The 20,297-nt window shown below is 41.1% G+C and overlaps 1 protein-coding gene across 1 annotated transcript in view; it reads left to right on the forward strand.

Annotated features, from left to right (window-relative positions):
• The first annotated feature begins 1,201 nt into the window (after positions 1 to 1,201).
• The window catches only part of klhl1 (kelch like family member 1), a 203,423-nt gene continuing 184,327 nt past the window's right edge, over positions 1,202 to 20,297 (forward strand). Inside the window, exon 1 of the mRNA XM_033023035.1 lies at positions 1,202 to 1,378. Within this exon, the coding sequence (XP_032878926.1) occupies positions 1,221 to 1,378 (158 nt within the window). The 5' untranslated portion in view covers positions 1,202 to 1,220. The remainder of the gene's footprint in view (positions 1,379 to 20,297) is intronic.

Below are 20,297 nucleotides of genomic sequence, written 5' to 3' on the forward strand. Positions count from 1 at the left end.
TTCCCTAGATTCTTTTCAGTGCTATCACAATGCAGTCACAGTGACACAGCGGTAGAGTCGTTGCCTTACAACAAATGCAGCGCCAGAGACCCGGGTTCGATCCCGATTACAGGTGCTGTCTGTACGGAGTTTGTATGTTCTCCCCGTGACCTAGGTTGGTTTTCTCCGAGATCTTCGGTTTCCTCCCACATTCCAAAGACGTACAGGTTTGCAGGTTAATTGGCTTGGTAAATGTAAAAAAAAGTCCCCAATAGGATAGTGTTAATGTGCGTGGATCGCTGGTCAGCACAGACCCGGTGGGCCAAAGTGCCTGTTTCCGTGCTGTATCTAAACTAAACTAAAGTAACCTAAACTAAACTATAGAACAGTGACCATAACTGCAAAACAATACTACATGTTTTAGTCTGAAAGTCTAAAAAAGGGTCCCAGCGGTTCTGTCCATTTCCTCCTCAGATATTACCTGACACATTGAGTTCCTCCAGCACTTTGCTTCTTTGTGCAATGTTTTGTAATGTTGCAATGTAAACACTTACATTCTATGTCCCATCCTATGAAGGTTAGCACGCCATATACCTTCTTCACCATCTGCCTTTCTATCTGCCTTTGTTGGCACTTTCAAGGAACTATGAGCTTAGAACCTTGGTCTCTCTGTACATCAACATTCCAAAGTGCTTGAAAAAGTAAAATGTAATGTAGAAAATAAGGACTGTTCTATGTATCATGCATTTGGATTTAATTTGAAAATGTGCCATATTTATATAATCGGGTTATCGTCCCACTTGGATGAGATAACGACAAAAACCTAGAAAATTCAACAGTTTATAAAATGTTGTGTTAAAACAAATAATATGATTTCACTGCAACTATTAAGGAAGACACACTCATTTATATTGCATACTGTGCAGTGAAGCTTTGTAAAACGAGGCAATTTTCTTCAAAAAGACCCTTACTGTGCAGCAAAAGAAAATTATCATGAGATAAAGACTTAGTAATAAGAAGAGTGAATTAAAGGAGGACAGGATTGCAAGGAACACATTGTTCTCATTTCATTCTACTGTTTGCAGGAAGGCCATAGGCAACTATTGATTATTTTCTTATTGGTTTTCTTAAGCCTAAAATCAGCAAAAATGTGATTTAGGCCATAAAATCTGTGACAGTTCATCAACAACATATATCTCTCATTTGTGGTCCACAGGTTGTCAGTGCCTGGTCATCCGCTGATGCCACACTGTGATATGGAAGCAGGTAGCTCTGAGGAACTCTTCCAGGCTGTGAATCACGCGGAACAGACCTTCCGCAAGATGGAGCTCTATCTCAAGCAACACCAGCTCTGTGATGTCATTCTGATTGCTGGAAACCGGAAGATTCCTGCTCATAGGTAGGCCATCCTGCCATCTCGCTGTGAACCATTCTGAATTGATCTGTTTGTCATAGTCATACAGAATGGAAACAGACCCATCAACCCAACATGCCCATGCCGAAAAAAAACTCCCATCTATATTAGCTAAAACCTGCCCATGCTTGGCCCATGTCCTTTAAAAGTTTTCCAATCCATGTACCAAATCTCTCGTGTGTGTGTGTGTGTGTGTGTGTGTGTGTGTGTGTGTGTGTGTGTGTGTGTGTGTGTGTGTGTGTGTGTGTGTGTGTGTGTGTGTGTGTGTGTTTTTTTACATCATCTCGAAAAAACAACGCAGTAACGGTAAAATCTTTACATATCCCGGTAGAGATTTTTTTCCATGGAGTCCACATTCGCCTTATCTGAAAATGTAAGGCTTTATTTAGCAAGTTATTACTGAACCAGCCCTCCCCTGTGCACACACCACCCCCCCACCCTTCAGACTCTACCCCCACCCTCTCTGCCCCCCGCTCCCTCTATGCCACCCCCGCACTGAACCCCCCCCCCCCCCCTGCTCCCTCTCTGCCTCCCTGCTCTGCCCTCTGCCTCTGCCCTATGTCTTCTTATAGAAACTTACAAAATTAGTAAGGGGTTGGGCAGGAAGATTGTTCCCGATGTTGGGGAAGTCTAGGACAAGGGGTCACAGTTTAAGGATAAAGGGGAAGTCCTTTAGGACCGAGATGAGAAAAACATTTTTCACACAGAGAGTGGTGAAACTCTGGAACTCTCTGCCACAGAAGGTAGTTGAGGCCAGTTCATTGGCTATATTTAAGAGGGAGTTAGATGGGGCCCTTGTGGCTAAAGGGATCAGGGGGTATGGAGAGAAGGCAGGTACGGGTTACTGAGTTGGATGATCAGCCAAATGGCCTACTCCTGCACCTATTTTCTATGTTTCTATGTTTCTATGTTTCTGACTGCCCTATGCCCTCTGCCTCTGCCTCCGCCCCCTGTCCCCGTCCCTGTCCCCGTCCCTGTCCCCGCCCTCTGTCTCCGCACGCCCTCTGTCCCCGCTGTCCCTCTGCCCCTGCCCTCCCCATGCCCTTGCAATCCCCCTCCCCTCTCCGCCATCCCCCCTCCCATCTTCGCCCTTGTGTCTCCGCCCCAGTGTCTCCGCCCCAGTGTCTCCGCCCAAGTGTCTCCGCACTGAAGTCTCTGCCCTCCGGTCTCCGCCCTACTGCCTCCTGCCTCTTGTCTCCGGCCACTTTGTCTGCCCTCGCTCTCCGCCCTCGGTCTCCGCCTTCTGTCTCTGCCCTCTGCCTTATCTGAAAAATTCATGCTTTATTTCTCGAGTTATTAATCAAAATATAAAAAAATCTTTAAAAACTTTGAATCAAAACGAGATGGTCTCGCTGGTGACGTCACAACGGGTCTGCTCCGCACAGCGTGCGCTGTGTTCCACGCGCTGTGAGTGACGTCACCACCCAACCGACTCACTGTCCTTTAGACGTTCCCCCCGCTCGCCGTGTGCCCCCCCCCCCCGCCTGCCATCTGCCCCGTGCGGCTGGCCGACCACCCCTCTTGCCCGTCCGTCTAACCCGCACGCTTATTGTCCGCCTCGCTCGCTCAGTTCAAGACCGCCCTCCCCCTGTCTCTGCCTCCTACTCTCCTCCCCCTCTTACCCATTCTCTTCCCCACACTACCCCCTCTCTCCTCACTCCCTCTCTTCCCCCCTCTCTCCACCCCCTCCCCTATCTCCCCCCCTCTTCTCCCCTCTCTACTCACACCTCTCTCCCCTCCTTTCTCCCCCCTCTCTCCCCATTCTCTCTCCCCCTCTCCCACTCTCTCTCCCCCTCTCCTCCCCACCTACCACCACTCTCCCCCCTCAATCTTCCCCCCTCTCCTCACCCTCTCTCCCCTCCTCTCTCCCCCCTCTCTCCCCATTCTCTCTCCCCCTCTCCCACTCTCTCTCCCCCCTCTCCTCCCCACCTACCACCCCTCTCCCCCCTCAATCTTCCCCCTCTCCTCACCCTCTCTGCCCCTCTCCCCCCCTTCTCCCACCCTCTTGCTCCCTCTCTCCTCCCCCACTCTCACCCATCCTCCCCCTGTCTCTCCACCCCCTCTATCACCCCTCTCTCCCCCTCTATTCCCCTCTCCCACCCCCTCTCCCCCCCCCCTCTCTCCCTCTCTCTCCCACTCGCTCCGTTGCCACTCAGTTTCTTATTGAATATCTCCTGTCTCACCTTGGATCTTCAACCCCTGGTTCTTGATTAACTTACTGTGGGTGCATTTACCCTCACTCTTTGTACATTTATCCTTTCTATTCTTCTCATGATTGTATATACCTTTATAAGATCCCCTCATCCTCCAACACTCCTGGGAATAAAGTCCTTGCCTGCTCAACTTCATCTTATAGGTCAGGTCCTCACACACTGGCAACATACTCATAAATCTTCTCTGCACTCTTTCCATCTAAACAACATCCTTCCTATTACAGGGTGTCCAAAATTGGATTTCTAGAGGATTTCAGTATAGGAGTAAAGACGTTCTTCTGCAGTTGTATAGGGCTATGGTGAGACCACATCTGGAGTATTGTGTACAGTTGTGGTCTCCTAATTTGAGGAAGGACATCCTTGTGATTGAGGCAGTGCAGCGTAGGTTCATGAGATTGATCCCTGGGATGGTGGGACTGTCATATGAGGAAAGATTGAAAAGACTAGGCTTGTATTCACTGGAGTTTAGCAGGATGAGGGGGATCTTATAGAAACATATAAAATTATAAAAGAACTGGACAAGCTAGATGCAGGAAAAATGTTGCCAATGTTGGGCGAGTCCTGATCCAGGAGCCACAGTCTTAGAATAAAGGGGATGTCATTTAAGATTGAGGTGAGAAAACACTTTTTCACCCAGTGTTGTGAATTTATGGAATTCCCTGCCACAGAGGGCAGTGGAGGCCAAGTCACTGGATGGATTTAAGAGAGAGTTAGATAGAGCTCTAGGGGCTAGTGGAGTCAAGGGATATGGGGAGAAGGCAGGCACGGGTTATTGAAGGGGACGATCAGCCATGATCACAATGAATGGCGGTGCTGGCTCGAAGAGCAGAATGGCCTCCTCCTGCACCTATTTTCTATGTTTCTATATTTCTATGTTTCTATGACCACAGTACCCCAATGCGACCTCGTTCATCTTGTACAACTGTAAGATAACATCCAAACTTCTGTACTCAACACCCTGACTGATGAAGGCCAATGTATCGAAAGCCTTCTTGACCACCCTAAATACCTCTGACACCGCTTTAAAGGATCTATGTTCCTGCATTTTCAGATTTCTCTGATCTACAAAATTTCCCAGGGCCTTGCCTTTCACTGTCAAGGTCTTGCCCTGGTTTGACTTTGCAAAATGCAAAGCTTGCACTTATCCGTATTAAACTCTATTAACAAATCCTCAGCCCATTTGCCCAATTGATCAAGATCCTGTTGTAAATTTTGATAAATATCTACACTATCTAGCTTACCATCCACTTTAGTTTATCTGAAAAATTACTAATCATGGCTTCTATATTTTAATCCAAATCGTTGATATAAACCATAAACAGCAATGGGCCCAGCTTCAATTCCTGAGGCGCACCACTAAACTGAGGTCTTCGATCCGAAAAACAATCTGCACTGTCACCCTCTGCTTTCTTCAGACTAGTCAGGAGAAATGGAAATGAGAGATGTAGACAGTGATATAGAGATATAAAGAACAAATGAATGAAAGATATGTAAAAAAGTAATGACGATAAAAGAAACAGGTCATTGTTATTTGTTAGCTAGATGAGAACAGGAACTTGGTGCAACTTGGGTGGGGGAGGGTTTGGGGGAGGAAGTGCAGGGGTTATTTGAAGTTAGAGAAATCAGTAGGCTGTAAGCTGCTCAAACAAAATAGAAGATGCTGTTCACCCAATTTGCATTTAGCCTTTGACAATGGAGGAGACCGAGGACAGAAAGGTCAGTGTGGGAATGGGAAGGAGAATTAGTTGTTCAGCAAAATGATTATCCAGTCTACGTTTTGTCTCACTGATGTATAAGAGTCCACATCTTGAACAACGGATACAATTGATGAGGTTGGAGGAGGTGTGCATGAACCTGTGCCTAGAGGACTGTCGGGGTTCCTGGACAGAGTCGAGGGAGGAGGTATAGAGACGTGTGTTGCATCTCCTGCGGTTGCAGGGGAAGGTACCCGGGAGGGGGTGGTTTGGGTAGGAAGGGATGAGTTAAGCAGGGAGCTGTGGAGGGAACTGTGGAAGATGGAAACGGGTGGAGATTGGAAGATGTGACATGTGGAATCCCGTTGGAGGTAGCGAAAATATTGGAGGGTTATGTGTTGTATGTGACGGCTGTTGGGGTGAAAGGTAAGGACTGGGGAGACACTTTAAATTTCCTGCGATCCCCTTAAAATCATCAGTGGGAAAAAAATAGTGAAATAGAATTAAATGTGGAATAGAAAATTAATAAGTATAACATATCCTAGTCTTGGAAGCAATCTGCTTCTTCTGCACCACCAAACATCCTGAACATGCCAGATTAACAGAGCTCTGCTGTAGTGTTTTTATAGAAACATAGAAACATATAGAAAACATCTGAGAAAATTCAAAGCAGAGTTATTCACCTTTGGTCACTAGAGCTAAGAAAAAATAGACGTTTCTGGCTGCACTCACTTCTGTGTGTTGCAGTCTGTAGATTCCTCAGATGTGCAAATAAAAGGGATAGGGATTCTCGCCAAAGAGCCTTTATTAACCACGTTCCTACTCTTTGTAAAACAATATTTAGAATGCTGTAGGTCTGAAACAAAAAACACAAAAATGCTCGAGTTACTCTGCAAGTGACAGTATTGTTGAGGATAGAATCCAGGACGAGGTCATAGCCTCATAATCAAGGGATGTTCTTTCAGGAAGGAGATGAGGAGATATTTATTTAGTCAGAGGGTGGTGAATCTGTGGAATTTTTTGTCGCAAATGGCTGTGGAGACCAAATCAGTGGATATATTTAAGGCAGAGATAGATAGATTCTTGATCAGTACAAGTGTTAGAGGTTATGGGGAGAAGGCAGGGTGATGGGATCAGGAGGGAGAGATAGATCAGCCATGATTGAATGGCGAGGTGGACTTGATAGGCCAAATGGCCTAATTCTACTCTTATTTCTTATGACCTTAGACAAAAATAAATCCACCATGATTACTATCACCAGCATTTATATTACTCAACTAACAGCAGTGACAGACTGTAGTCAGATTTCTATCCTAATTAAGTGTAATGGTGTTTTGAGATGTTAAATTGTCACCTTTTTGCGCCATGGTACAGCTAGTCGAGCTGCTGCCTCAAAGCTCCAGTAACCCTGGTTCAATCCTGATTTCCAGTGTTGTCTGCGTAGCGTCATTGAGAGATACAGCACAGGCACAAGCCCCTCAAACCACTAAGTACATCCTGGCCATCAGCCATCCATTTAGAATAATTCCATATTTGTTCCATTCTTTTTTAATTTCCCCACGTTATTATTCACTCCACCCAGATTCGACCGCACAGCTGCACACTAGGGGCGACGTACAGACACCAATTTGCCGACCAACCCACACGTCTTTGGGATGTGTGAGGAAACTGGAGCATCCAGGAAAAAAACACGTGGTCACAAAAAGAACATGCAAACTGCACACAGACAGAACCTGAGGTCATGACTGAATCCCGGGTCTCTCGGGCTGTGATACAGCAGCTCATAAGTTAATGTCATAGGAGCAGAATTAAGCCGTCCGGCTCATCCCCCATTCAATCTTTGATTATCCATCTTTCCCTCTTAATCCCATTCTCCTGCTTTTTTTTCATAATCTTTGACACCCTTACTAATCAATAACCTGTCAATCTTTGCTTTAAAAATACCCAGTGAGTTGGCCTCCACAGCCGTCTCAGCCAATGAATTGCACTGATTCACTGGCCTCTGGCTGAAGGAATTCCTCCTCATCTCCTTTCTAAATCTACATCCTTTTATTCTGTGGCTGTGCTCTCTGGTCCTTATTTCTGCCACTAGTGGAAACATTCTCTCCACATCCTCCCCAACCAATCCGACTAGCGGCACCATTGAGCCATTCGCTATTATGGCACTTGCCATTTGCTCCACTGTATCATTAGAAGATCGTGGGTTTGTACTTTTCTTCCAGGTGCCGGAGACCCGGGTTTGATCCCGACTACGGGTGCTGTCTGTACAGAGTTTGTACGTTCTCCCCGTGACCTACGTGGCTTTTCTCCGAGATCGGTTTCCTCCCACCTCCCAAAGATATGGGGGTTGTTAGCTAAACTGGTCACTGTAATTTGGCCCTGGCATGTAGGTGAATCATAGAAGCTGCAAGGCAGGAGAAACAAATTAATATCAAAAGCTTGCACTGGGGCGAGATCGACTCTACTGACTCTGTTTCTATTATATAATCGTAGAGTCATACAGCATGTAAACAAGCCCGTCGGCCCAACTTGCGCACACCGACCAACATGTCCCATCTACACTAATCCCACCTGCCTGTATCTGATCCATAGCCGTCTAAACCTATTCTATCTATTTAGTTTAATTTAGTTTAATTTAGAGATACACTGCGGAAACAGGCCCTTGAGGCCCACCGGGTCCACGCCGACCAGCGATCCCCTCACATTCACACTATCCTATACCCACTAGGGACAATTTTTACATTTACCAAGCCAATTAATCTACATACCTGTACGACTTTGGAGTGTGGGAGGAATCCGATCTCAGAGAAAACCGACGCAGGTCACGGGGAGAACGTACAAACTCTGAACAGACAGCACACATGGTCAGGATTGAACCCGGTTCTCCGGTGCTGCATTCGCTGTAAGGCAGCAACTCTACCGCTGTGCTACCGTGATGCCCTTATTGGTGCCAAATTTGTCAGCACATGTAGATTTTGCTTTATAGGTATATTTGTTGTATTATGGTCCATATTGTAATTCTATTTTCTGTAGAAGCTATTAGGTCAACCGGGTTGGTAATTAATTAGAGAGCACACTCTTCAGCCTCATTCCTCCACTTACCTCCTTATGACTTAATCCTGCTCACATGCTAAATCCACTAAATCTCCCGCCACCCATCAACACTACACGCAGTTTTCAGAAGCTAATTTACTAATTAGCAAGTTTTTGAGAGGAGAGTGGTGCACTTGGGGCAAGTAAGTGGCGGAACATATGAACCCATTATGATAGAGACCAAGGTAAAGATTGATCATGGGTCCCTGGAGCTCGATTGTCTGCACTACTGTGCCACCCCCTTTAATCAGTTAACTCAATGTATCAGATAGATATTATAAAGATGGAAGCCATGATCCCAAAAAAAACATTGGAATGAAGAGCATCTGGAGGCAGTCCATTGGTCCGGTATTGTCCAAATCCAATAAAAACAACTTTATACAGTTTAACAGCTACGATTAAAAAATATAGAGGATACTTGTTTCCTCTTTATGCACAAATCCACTCAATATTCTCGTGCAAATTCAAGTTCAAGTTTGCGTTTATTGTCATTTAACCAACTGATGTACAGTGAAATTTGAGAATAATATTCGGCATGATATCAGTCATTAATGTGTGAATCAAGAATGTCTGGAATAATATTAGTGGATCATACAAAATAGAAACAGGAATAATTCCCCAATACCTTCTCTGCCATTCGATAAAATCACAGCTGATCATTAATTGTTTTTTGCTTTAGCGCCATTTCCATACAATAATCCTACATCCTATGTTCTTTAATATTTAAAACTTATCCATCTCTGTATTGCATATACTTGCCACCTCGCTGAGGAAATGTGTACTGTACAATCTGTCACCGGGTTAATAACAATCAACTTAATGACACACAGACATATGAACGAGTTCCCAAGATATTATATTCAAAAGTCAGGCAGACGTGCATACATATGTTTGTTTCTATGAACGGTAAAACTTGTTTCCTTCTTAGCTTTTAGTAATTCTTCTTTCTTATCAGTCTGATGTGTGTTTGCTTCCATTCATTACAAAACAATGGAGGTATGGTTACAGTATCAACTGCTTTTGTGTATTTTCTACCTTACGGACAAAATCAATTTATGGACTCTGTGAAAGCAGAACCCATCTATTTGCCTAGGGATGGCCTGAGAAAATATTCGACTTATGCTAAAGGAAAGGAATGGTGTTCCCAGCAACTTCATTAATAATTTCTACATGCAACTGAAATTTCATTTCATCACAAGATCCAATTTGCAATTAAAATTATCATTATGGTAAAAGGAAATGCAGATGCATAAAATTTAGCAGGCACTATTTAGCCGTGTATTGTATAGTGACATTACCACTATCACTATTAAACTATAAATGTATCTATTTTTAACGTTAAACATAGGTTCTCTTTCAAAGAGCACCTTCAACATACAGCGACGGCATTTTTTTCCTCTGGTGCTGAAACATTGCACTGCTTAAAATAAACCAATTGGTGTAAATAATGTATGGTTATATAATGCCTAATTATACAACCACATTATCACTTTCTCAAATGACAAATTGTTGTACGAATATATTTAGTAATATCTAATAGTTCTTTGGCTGTTTAGGCCTCAGACTTCTTTATCTCCAGCAAAAAGTCATGCTGTGTGTTTCCTATTTAGTTTTTGACTTTCTTGTGATCCCTGGACACGTTTCCATTGCTGCTGTGAATGCTGTCTTACATCAAATTACAAGCAGCTTGGGAGGTGGAGATTTCTCTGAAATGTCAAAGTCTATTTTACCCCGCAATCCTGTCCTTTTCTCAGCATTCAATCAAAGCCACACTCCAGTCAGCATCTATGGAGCGAAGGAAATAGGCAACGTTTCGGGCCGAAACCCTTCTTCAGACTGATGGGGGGTGGGGGGGAGAAGAAAGGAAAAAGGAGGAGGAGCCCGAGGGCTGAGGGATGGGAGGAGACAGCCCGAGGGCTGAGGAAGGGGAGGAGACAGCAAGGGCTAACAAAATAGGGAGAATTCAATGTTCATGCCCGCAGGATGCAGACTCCCCAATATTAGGTGCTGTTCCTCCAATTTCAGGTGTTGCTCGCTCTGGCCATGGAGGAGACCCAGGACAGAGAGGTCGGATGGGGAATGGGAGGGGGAGTTGAAGTGCTGAGCCACTTCATGATAATTACTTTTCTTTGTACACTTTTTTAATAGATTTATCCGGAACCTTATCATACAGGTTATGAAAAAATGTTCTTTTTTTTGTTTTTTAATTTAAAATTTTATTTTTATTAGAAGTACAGTAAATTACAATAATACACATCAGATATATCTTATTACATTTGTTGTACCACTTCTTTTTTCGAGCTTAAAAAAGATAGAAATAAATGAAGGAAAGTGAGCAAGAATCGTGAAGGTGCAGGAAAGTGTTGGGAAAAGAAAGCCCCTTAGGGAAGAAGTTAGAGAAGGAAGTAAAGAAAGGAAATAAGACCCTAGAAAGAAAAGGGAAAAAAAAGGAAAAACAATCGCTCTATTGTAACATAAAACTCGCAAAAAAGGATATACCAACCGTGTTTTAAAAAATATATATATTTTATACCCCCGTTACCAGATCCTGGTACCATTTATATTTTAAATTACTATTGCACCTTATGCTTGTAATAGTTCCATAAATGCAGACCACGTCTTTTGGAAGTGGTCTGCTTTGCCTGCTAGGAGGAGTCTCATCTCTTCCAAATGTAGTGTTTCGAACATGTTTGAAATCCACATTTTTATTGTTGGTATTGGAGCATTTTTCCAAAATTTGAGTATAAGCTTTTTTCCCCCATTATTAGCCCGTAATTAAGTAAGTTCTTTTGAAACACGTTTAATTCGGGCTTACCTTCCGATATTCCAAATATGATCCATTCTGCTTTTAGTACAAGTTTTATTTTAAATAATTTTGTGAAGATTTCAAATATTTTGTTCCAAAATGTTTGGATTTTTATACAAAAAACAAAAGAGTGCGCTATGGTAGCTTCTTGTGACTGACATTTATCACAAATGGGTGAGACATTGGGGAAAAGTTTATTTATTTTAGTTTTGGAATAATATAGTCTATGTAATGTTTTATATTGAATTAGAGTATGTCGTACGTTGATCGAGCATTTATGCACATATAGTAAGTGTTTATCCCAGCTCTCTTTTGAATTTTTTATAGCTAGTTCTTGTTCCCAGTCTCTTCTAATACCATCGGTTGTAGGTATTTCTATATTTAAAATAATGTTGTATAAGTATGATATTAGATTTGCTGATTCAGCCTTTGTCTTCATGGCTTCATCCAATAAGTCTGGGGACATGTTATGATAGTCTTTTCTTTTGTGTATTTTTTCAGATAGTCACGGATTTGAAGATATTTAAAATATTGATTATTTTTCAAATTATATTTCAGTTGTAATTGTTGAAATGATAATAATTTTCCTAATTCATACAAGTCTCCGAGCATTTTAATTCCCATTCTTTCCCATTGTGTAAATGATTTATCTATAATTGAAGGTTTAAACAACGGGTTATTGACTATTGGCATTAAAAGAGATAGATTTCTTAATTTTAGATTCTGTTTTATTTGTTTCCAAGTTCTAATTGTGCTATGTATCATTGGATTTTTATTATAATTTTTGTTATTCAGATTCATTGGTGAGAGGAGAGTCGCTCCTGTATTACACGGAGAGCAGTCCTCTCTCTCCATTACAATCCAGTCCACCTGCTGGGCAGAATTGTCCAGCAGGTGAATCATATTTTTAATATTTACTGCCCAATTATAGTACATAAAATTAGGGAGCGCTAGACCACCCATCTCTTTTGATTTACTAAGGTGTGCTCTTTGTATTCTGTGGGATTTATAATCCCATATAAAATTTGTAATGTCTGAGTCTAGTGTTTTGAAAAACTTTTTTGGAAGATATATTGGAATTGATTGAAATAAATATAGGATTTGTGGTAAAAAGATCATTTTTATAGCATTTATTCGACCTATTAAAGACATCGGGAGCGTTTTCCAGAATTTGATTAGATTATTTAATTTCTTAAGTAAGGGGCTATAATTGGCGTTAAACATAGCGTGATAGTTTCTAGTGATTTCAATTCCTAAATATTTAAATTTTTCTGTGGCTATTTTAAAGGGGAATTTCAAGAGATGTGTTGAGTCTTTCGGTTTTATCGACATAATTTCACTTTTGTTCCAGTTTATTCTGTATCCTGAGAAAGATCCAAAGTCCTCAATTAGCTTTAATATGTTTGGTATACTGATTTGGGGTTTTGTGATATACAGTAATACATCGTCTGCATATAAGGATATTTTGTTATTTGAATATTTAGTATTATAACCGTAAATATCCGGGTGTGTTCTAATTTTTTCAGCTAAAGGTTCAATTACCAGAGCGAATAACAGCGGTGATAATGAACATCCTTTACTATTGCCCCTTGTTAATTGGACTTTCGTAGATAGTATATTATTAGTTAATATTCTAGCCGTGGGTTTGTTATATAATAATTTTATCCATGCGATGAAGTTCTCTCCCATTTGAAATTTTTGCAATACTTTAATCATATAATCCCATACTACTTGATCAAACGCTTTTTCTGCGTCCAATGAAATGATAGCTAACTCTTGTTCTTGAGATTTGTGAGAGTGCATTATGTTAAGCAGACGTCTCAGGTTATTAAATGAATGTCTCTTAGGTATAAATCCCGTTTGATCCTCGTTTATTAATTTACTAACATATTGACTTAGTCTTCTAGCTAGTGTTTTCGCTAATATTTTTTGGTCCGTATTTAACAAAGCAATAGCTCTGTAGGAGCCTGGTTCTTCTATATCTTTATCTTTTTTAAGTATTAATGTGATCGTTGATTCTGCTAGTGTTTCAGGTAAGATTTCTTCTTTAAAAGCGTATGTATACATTTTCTGTAGACGTGGTGTAACTATGTCGTAAAAACATTTATAAAATTCATTACTGAATCCGTCTGGTCCTGGTGTTTTTCCATTCTTAAGTGAGTTTATTGTGTCTTCTATTTCCTTAGATGTAATTTGTGCTCCCAGTTCCTCTTGTTCCTTCAGTTCTAGTTTTGGAAGGTTACAATTGTCCAAAAATTCTGAAACTTTATTATTGTTTATTAGCGTTTTTGATGTGTATAAATTCTTGTAAAATTGAGCAAATCTTTTATTGATATCATTAGGAAGTGTTAATAATTCCCCTCTATCTGATTTAATCTTTAAAATTGCATGATCTTTTCCACGTTTTTTCAGTTGGCGTGCCAAAAGTTTATGGGGTTTATCCCCAAATTCGAAATGTTCTTGTTTTGTAATTTGGAATAATCTTATAACCTTCTCTGATAATAATTTATTTAGCTTAAATTTCAGTATTAAAATTTTATTATGTTTATCCATAGTTGGATCTTTAGCATTATCTATATCTAGTTTTCTAATTTGTTCTTCTAATTGTCTTTGTTCATTCTTATTCTTTTTGTTTTGTAAAGCTTGATACGAGATAATGACTCCTCTAATAAATGCTTTGAAGGATTCCCATAATAAAGTGGGCGATATATCTGGTGTATCGTTTGTCTCAAAAAATAGGTCCATCTGTTTTTTTAGATATATACTCCCTTGTGGGTCTTTCAAAATTTGCGAGTTAAACCTCCAGAATGATTTGTTCGTAGACATTCCTTCTAATTTTAGAACGAAAGTTAGCGGAGAGTGATCTGAAATCGTATTGGTGTGATATTTAGGGTTCATAGTATAAGGGATTAGTTTTGTATCCACTAGGAAGCAGTCTATACGTGAATATGTTTTGTGTACCATTGAATAAAACGAGTATTCCCTTCCAGTCGGATTCGCGATCCTCCAGACGTCTGCTATATTTGTATTTTTTATATATGTATTTAAGAGTTCACTAGTTTTGGATTTCATATTACCTCTTTGTTTTTGCATCGATTTATCTAAGTACGGATCTAAAACACAGTTGAAGTCTCCTCCAATTATAACATTTTGGTAGTTAATTTCTGCAATTATATTCAGGATTTTATTAAAAAATTGAGGATCATCAAAATTGGGCGCATATATGTTTACCAAGGTGATTGGCGTGGCATGGATCTCTCCTGTAACTATAAGATATCTCCCTTCCTTATCTGATATAATGTTCTTTAATTTGAATGGTATTCCTTTGCGAATAATGATTGTGGTGCCTCTGGATTTTGAAGTATATGAGGAGTGAAATGTTTGGCCTATCCAATTCGCCCTCAATCTCATCTGATCTTGATGTTTAAGGTGCGTTTCTTGTAGAAAAGTAATGTCCGTGTTATATGATTTCAACTGAGCTAGTATTTTGCCCATTTTAATTGGTTCATTAATATCCCTTATATTCCAGCTACACAATGTGATTCCTCCCATTTTCTTTTGTTTATTATCTTGCATTTTCTCTGATTTTAATACCCTTATTTATTACGGTGCATCCATACCTCAGGACTCTGGATATTTGGGGGGCGTTTTTGTTACTAACTTCCTTGGAATAACCCTTTTGCGATTTTCCTTGAAAAAAAAAACACATTGTAGTGACATATTGTGATAATTTAAAAAAAAATTGAACAAGTAAAATTACAGTGTCTTAAGTATTCGACACTGTAGTGCGTGTCCCACGCGTCTGTGGGGTTCGACATCTATTCGACTTCCGAAGTTGATGTTGTACAATTAGCTCCGCTCCTTTTATTACTCTATACCTAGGAGGGCGGTACCATTTCAAAATCAATTATATTTCACCCAATTACACTATCTTCTATATGACTAAAAGTCTGTTCTTGACCGGTTTTGGCCATCTGTGCTGCGATTTCCAAGAGAACGCCACCACCTACATCCGTAATTTATGGCCACCTTGCTCAGAGCCCCACTCCGCCACATGTGTGCTGAGGATTTTTCCCGTCTATTAAAAATGACAGATATATTAATGTTTTTACAAAATTCCCCATTCTCTCTGCTGCCCCCGCTGGCGGCAGGGGGAAGGGACTATAAAACCAGGAAGTGGTGTGCCTCACTCACTCTTCAAGATGGAGGAAGGCAGAGGGTCACGTTTCTCTGAGCTGCGAATAACACTGAACACATGTCTACTCAAATGTAAGTGCCCTTAGTGGTTCTAAAATGCTTGCAACAAGTGTCTATTGGTTCTAAAATATTTGCAAAAAGTGTCTCTTTTGGTTCTACAATTCTTGCAGAATGTGTATATTGGTTCTAAAGCTTGCAAAAAAAGTGTCTATTGGTTCTAAAGCTTGCAAAAAAAATGTCTATTGGTGCTAAAGCTTGCAAAAAGTGTTTATTGGTTCTAAAGCTTGCATAAAATATGTATATTGGTTCTAAAGCTTGCAAAAATATGTCTATTGGTTCTAAAGATGGCAAAAAAATGTCTATTGGTTCTAAAGCTGGCAAAAAGTGTCTATTGGTTCTAAATCTTGCAAAACAAGTGTCTATTGGTTCTAAAGCTTGCAAAAAATGTCTATTGGTTCTAAAGCTTGCAAAAAATGTCTATTGGTTCTAAAGCTTGCAAAAAGTGTCTCTATTGGTTCTAAAGCTTGCAAAAAAAATGACTGTTGGTTCTAAAGCTTGGGTGTGGCTTGAAGTTGAAAGGCACTACTTACTGCAAATGGTGGCTTGGTTCCTTTGGCTTGAAGTTGAAAGGCACTACTTACTGCAAATGGTGGCTTGGTTGCTTCGACTTGAAGTTGAAAGGCACTACTTACCGCAAATGGTGGCTTGGTTGCTTTGGCTTGAAGTTGAAAGGCACCACTTACTGCAAATGGTGGCTTGGGTGTGGCTTGATGTTGAAAGACCACTTACTGCAAATGATGGCTTGGGTGTGGCTTGGGTGTGGCTTGAAGTTGAAAGACCACTTACTGCAAATGATGGCTTGGTTGTGGCTTTAGTGTGGCTTGAAGTTGAAAGACACCACTTACTGCAAATGGTGGCATGAAGTTGAAAGGCACTACTTACTGCAAATGGTGCCTTGGGAGCTTTGGCTTGAAGTTAAAATGCATTACTTACTGCAAATGGGGGCGTGTGTGCATTGGCTTGAAGTTGAAAGGCACTACTTACTGCAAATGGTGGCTTGGTTGCTTTGGCTTGAAGTTGAAAGGCACTACTTACTGCAATGGTGGCTTGGTTGCTTTGGCTTGAGTTGAAAGGGACTACTTACGGCAAATGGTGGCTTGGATGCAATGGATTGAAGTTAAAAGTCATTACTTACTGCAAATGGTGGCTTTGGTGCATTGGCTTGAAGTTGAAAGGCACTACTTACTGCAAATGGTGGCTTGGATGCAATGGCTTGAAGTTAAAAGGCATTACTTACTGCAAATGGTGGCTTGGGTGCATTGGCTTGAAGTTGAAAGGCACCACTTACTGCAAATGGTGGCATGAAGTTGAAAGGTACTACTTACTGCAAATGGTGGCTTGGGTGCATTGGCTTGAAGTTGAAAGGCACTATTTACTGCTAATGGTAGCATGAAGTTGAAAGGCACTACTTACTGCAAATGGTGGCTTGGTTGCTTTGACTTGAAGTTTAAAGGCACCTTGTACTGCTAATTGTGGCTTGGGTGTGGTTTGAAGTTGAAAGCCACTACTTACTGCAAATGGTGGCGTGGGTGCATTGGCTTGAAGTTGAAAGGCACTACTTACTGCAAATGGTGGCTTGGGTGCTTTGGCTTGAAGTTAAAAGGCACTACTGTAAATGCACATACTTCCTGTTTGAACTGTATATTGATTTTAGATAAAACGCTACCACTTACGGCTGTGATTTTTGGCCATCTTACTCAGTCCCCCTCCGCTGAGCAGGTGCAGAGAATTCTTCCCATCTATGAAAAATAAAAGTGTTATTAGTTTTTTTTTAAATGTTGAGAATCTCTCTCCTGTCAATCACTCCATGAAAGCCACACCTTTTCCGGTAGGGGGGGGGGGGGTGGGGGTTATAAAACCCGGAAATGTGGGTGTGGCTCAGTCTCTGCAAGATGGAGGAGGGAGAGGTCACGACTCGCTATCTTTAGTGGCTTTGCACCCTACTTCAAATGGTATGAAACTGCACTTGAATTTGGTGGCCTTGCACCCTGCTAGAAGTGGTAAGAAACTGCACTTGAATTTGGTGGCCTTATACCCTGCTTGAAATAGAATTTAAAGGAATAGCCGTGAGTCAACTACCAGCCCACCAGCCGTGAGTAAGTGAGTTGCCAGCACAACAGGCTTGATTGACTGAGACGCCTGCCCAAGAATCAATTTGGCGCACAATTTGCATACTAGCCCACTGGGAACCAGTCCCTTCAGCCCACAACACCCATACTAGCACTCCAGAAAGCCCCCCCCCCCCAAACTGGCCACCAATATTAGAATTGGTGGAGAGGTGGAATATTGCGCTGAATGACCAGCCCTCCTGTGTGATGCTGGGACCCAACGGGTCCCACTTAGTCTAGTATATATATATATATATATATATATATATATTTCATTCAGACTTATCAGATCTGTGTTCAGCTACTGTGAAATGTATTTATCTAACACTTTCATCTACTAATTATTTATAATTGGTTATACTTTTGATAATAGTAAGCTGTTAGCTGTAAGGGTTAACCTGAAACCGGCTCCTGGAATTATGCCAGGTGCCTGAGTCTTCTCCCTTCCCCACACAAACTACATAACACTTAAACATTCAGTATTATCTACTTTAATTCTAAAATTTGTTATCTCTATATACGCGCTGGTCAGTCTTTTTAGCACATTATTACATTTTGTCCATTATATAGTTCAGGTTAGTTTCCATTTATATTTCTATATTAGTATTGTTAATTATTGTTAATTCTCTATATTTTGTAAAGCTGTTTTAAGATCTTAAACCGCCATTTGTCCTTGTGATGTTTTCCAAATTTGGCTCTGCTGTTCGTCTCTGCGTTGCTTATCAGTCTTTCCTTCATTTTGAACAAAGAATGTCCTTGAGTTGAATTCCAAAGCGTCCAAAGAAGATAAGGTGTCTAGAGCGGTGCACGTGGAAATGATCTTCCATTTTAAACTTTTAGAGAATAGTATTTCTTCCCTTATCTTCAGGTGTTCTCTATGAAGTAATAAAAGGAAATAAATTGTCCATATCGTCCCGCTGCCTTGATTAATCTTTTGTTTCTGCCACAATCTCTTGGGCATATTTATAAGATGCGTCCGAATTAGTGAAAGTTTTCTCTTTTCCCTTGAAAGTAATGTGCATCCTGGCCAGATAAAAAACGCCACATCTGACATCTTTAACTCCGTGGAGAATCTGTCTTGTCTGTGCAAACTTTCTTCTCTTTTGCACGATCTCATAGGGATAATCCCGGAGGAGTTTGATAGTGTCGTTTCCAAAGGTCATCTTCACTCCATATTTGATTTTTTTCATCAGCTCTTCAAGTGCTGAAATGTCCCGAAGTTTGACTATGATCTGTCGTGGGTGGGCTGGATCTGCTTGTGATCTTGGCTTAAATCTAGGTATTCGATATGCCACTTCAATTTCCGGTTCCACAGGTAAATTGAGTACCTTTTTGATTAAGTTGGCAGTGAACTCACGGGCGTTATTTCCCTCTGCTCCTTCAGTTACTCCCAGTATTCGTAGATTTTGGCGCCTTGAGCGAGTTTCGAGATCAAGACATTTATCTGAGACTTTTCCCAGTTGACTCTTGAGGCTGTCTAGTTCTAGCTTCATTCCCTGCATATCTTCAGCCATTTGATCAACAACTGTTTCCATGTCTTTCATTGCAGTTACTTGTGAAGAAACAATTACATGCACAGCCTCAAACTTCTTCTTAGATACTTCTTCCCCTTTATTAATTCTCCCCATTAGCTCTTCATGCACATCCTCAATTTGTTTTTGTATAATGCCAATGCAGTCAATAACTTTTTGATTACCAGCATTAATGTTCGACATATTTTCCATCAATTTAACATTAATATTTTCCATCATTTTTGAGTTTCCAGCCTCAATATCTTTTCTCAGTTCTCTTACCGAGTTCTTTATCTCCTCCATTTCATTTTTCTCCTTAGTAGCCAACTCAGTCTTGGCCCTTGTAGCCATTCCAGAATCCACTTCAGAGGTCTGTTCTTCAGTTTTCTGTGTTTTCAGCAGTTTTGAGATTGTTCTCTGAGGGCTCTGAGCTGAAGACGGTTTTTTCATTTAAATCCTTTTTCCCGCCGTTTTAAATTGCAGCGCTTACTGATGACGTCATCAGCGCGACGTCCCAGGGCTCCGGTGAGTTTTTGAGTTGGTCCCGACCTCCAGACCCGATTTTAACGCGAAAAATCGCGATTTTACAGCAGCGGAGCTAAAAGTTGCGACTGCTAGTCCAGCATGGCGCCACCGGAAGTTTCCCTCTTGAGATCACACCTTCCCCCACCAACAATGGACCTACCAGGCAAATGTTCTAATTTCTGATAATTTATATTCTCAGTTAACTCCTTTTAACTTGTCAACATTGTCTGAACTCCTTACTATAGCGAGCTGCGGACCTACGTTGTCTCTCTGCCTGCATGTAACGTTACTGCACAATGTGCTCATAACCTCGTTAGGTTATGAGGTGGAAATTCAACAGCATTCATGACCAAAGGCTACAGGTTCTCCGGATTGGGTCATACATAGCACAAGTTATTTCATATAAATGTTGCTGTTCTATCAAGTGCAAAGGGTTACTAGGAATACATATTTTAAATGTAGGATATGAGAATCACTGCCAATATTTATAGCCATAACTCAACAATCTTCAGAAAGGGAGATGTTGCCTCTTGAAGTGCTGCTGTCTCTCTGGTGAAGGTTACTCACTTGGCTAATAAGTAAAGGTAGACATAAAATACTGGATTAACTCAGCAGGACAGGCAGCATCTCTGGAGCGAAGGAATGGGTGACGTTTCGGGTCGAGACTCTTCATCAGACTTTGTATCTACCTTTGATT

Source organism: Amblyraja radiata, chromosome 6 (assembly GCF_010909765.2).
Source record: "Amblyraja radiata isolate CabotCenter1 chromosome 6, sAmbRad1.1.pri, whole genome shotgun sequence".
Lineage (NCBI taxonomy): Eukaryota > Metazoa > Chordata > Chondrichthyes > Rajiformes > Rajidae > Amblyraja > Amblyraja radiata.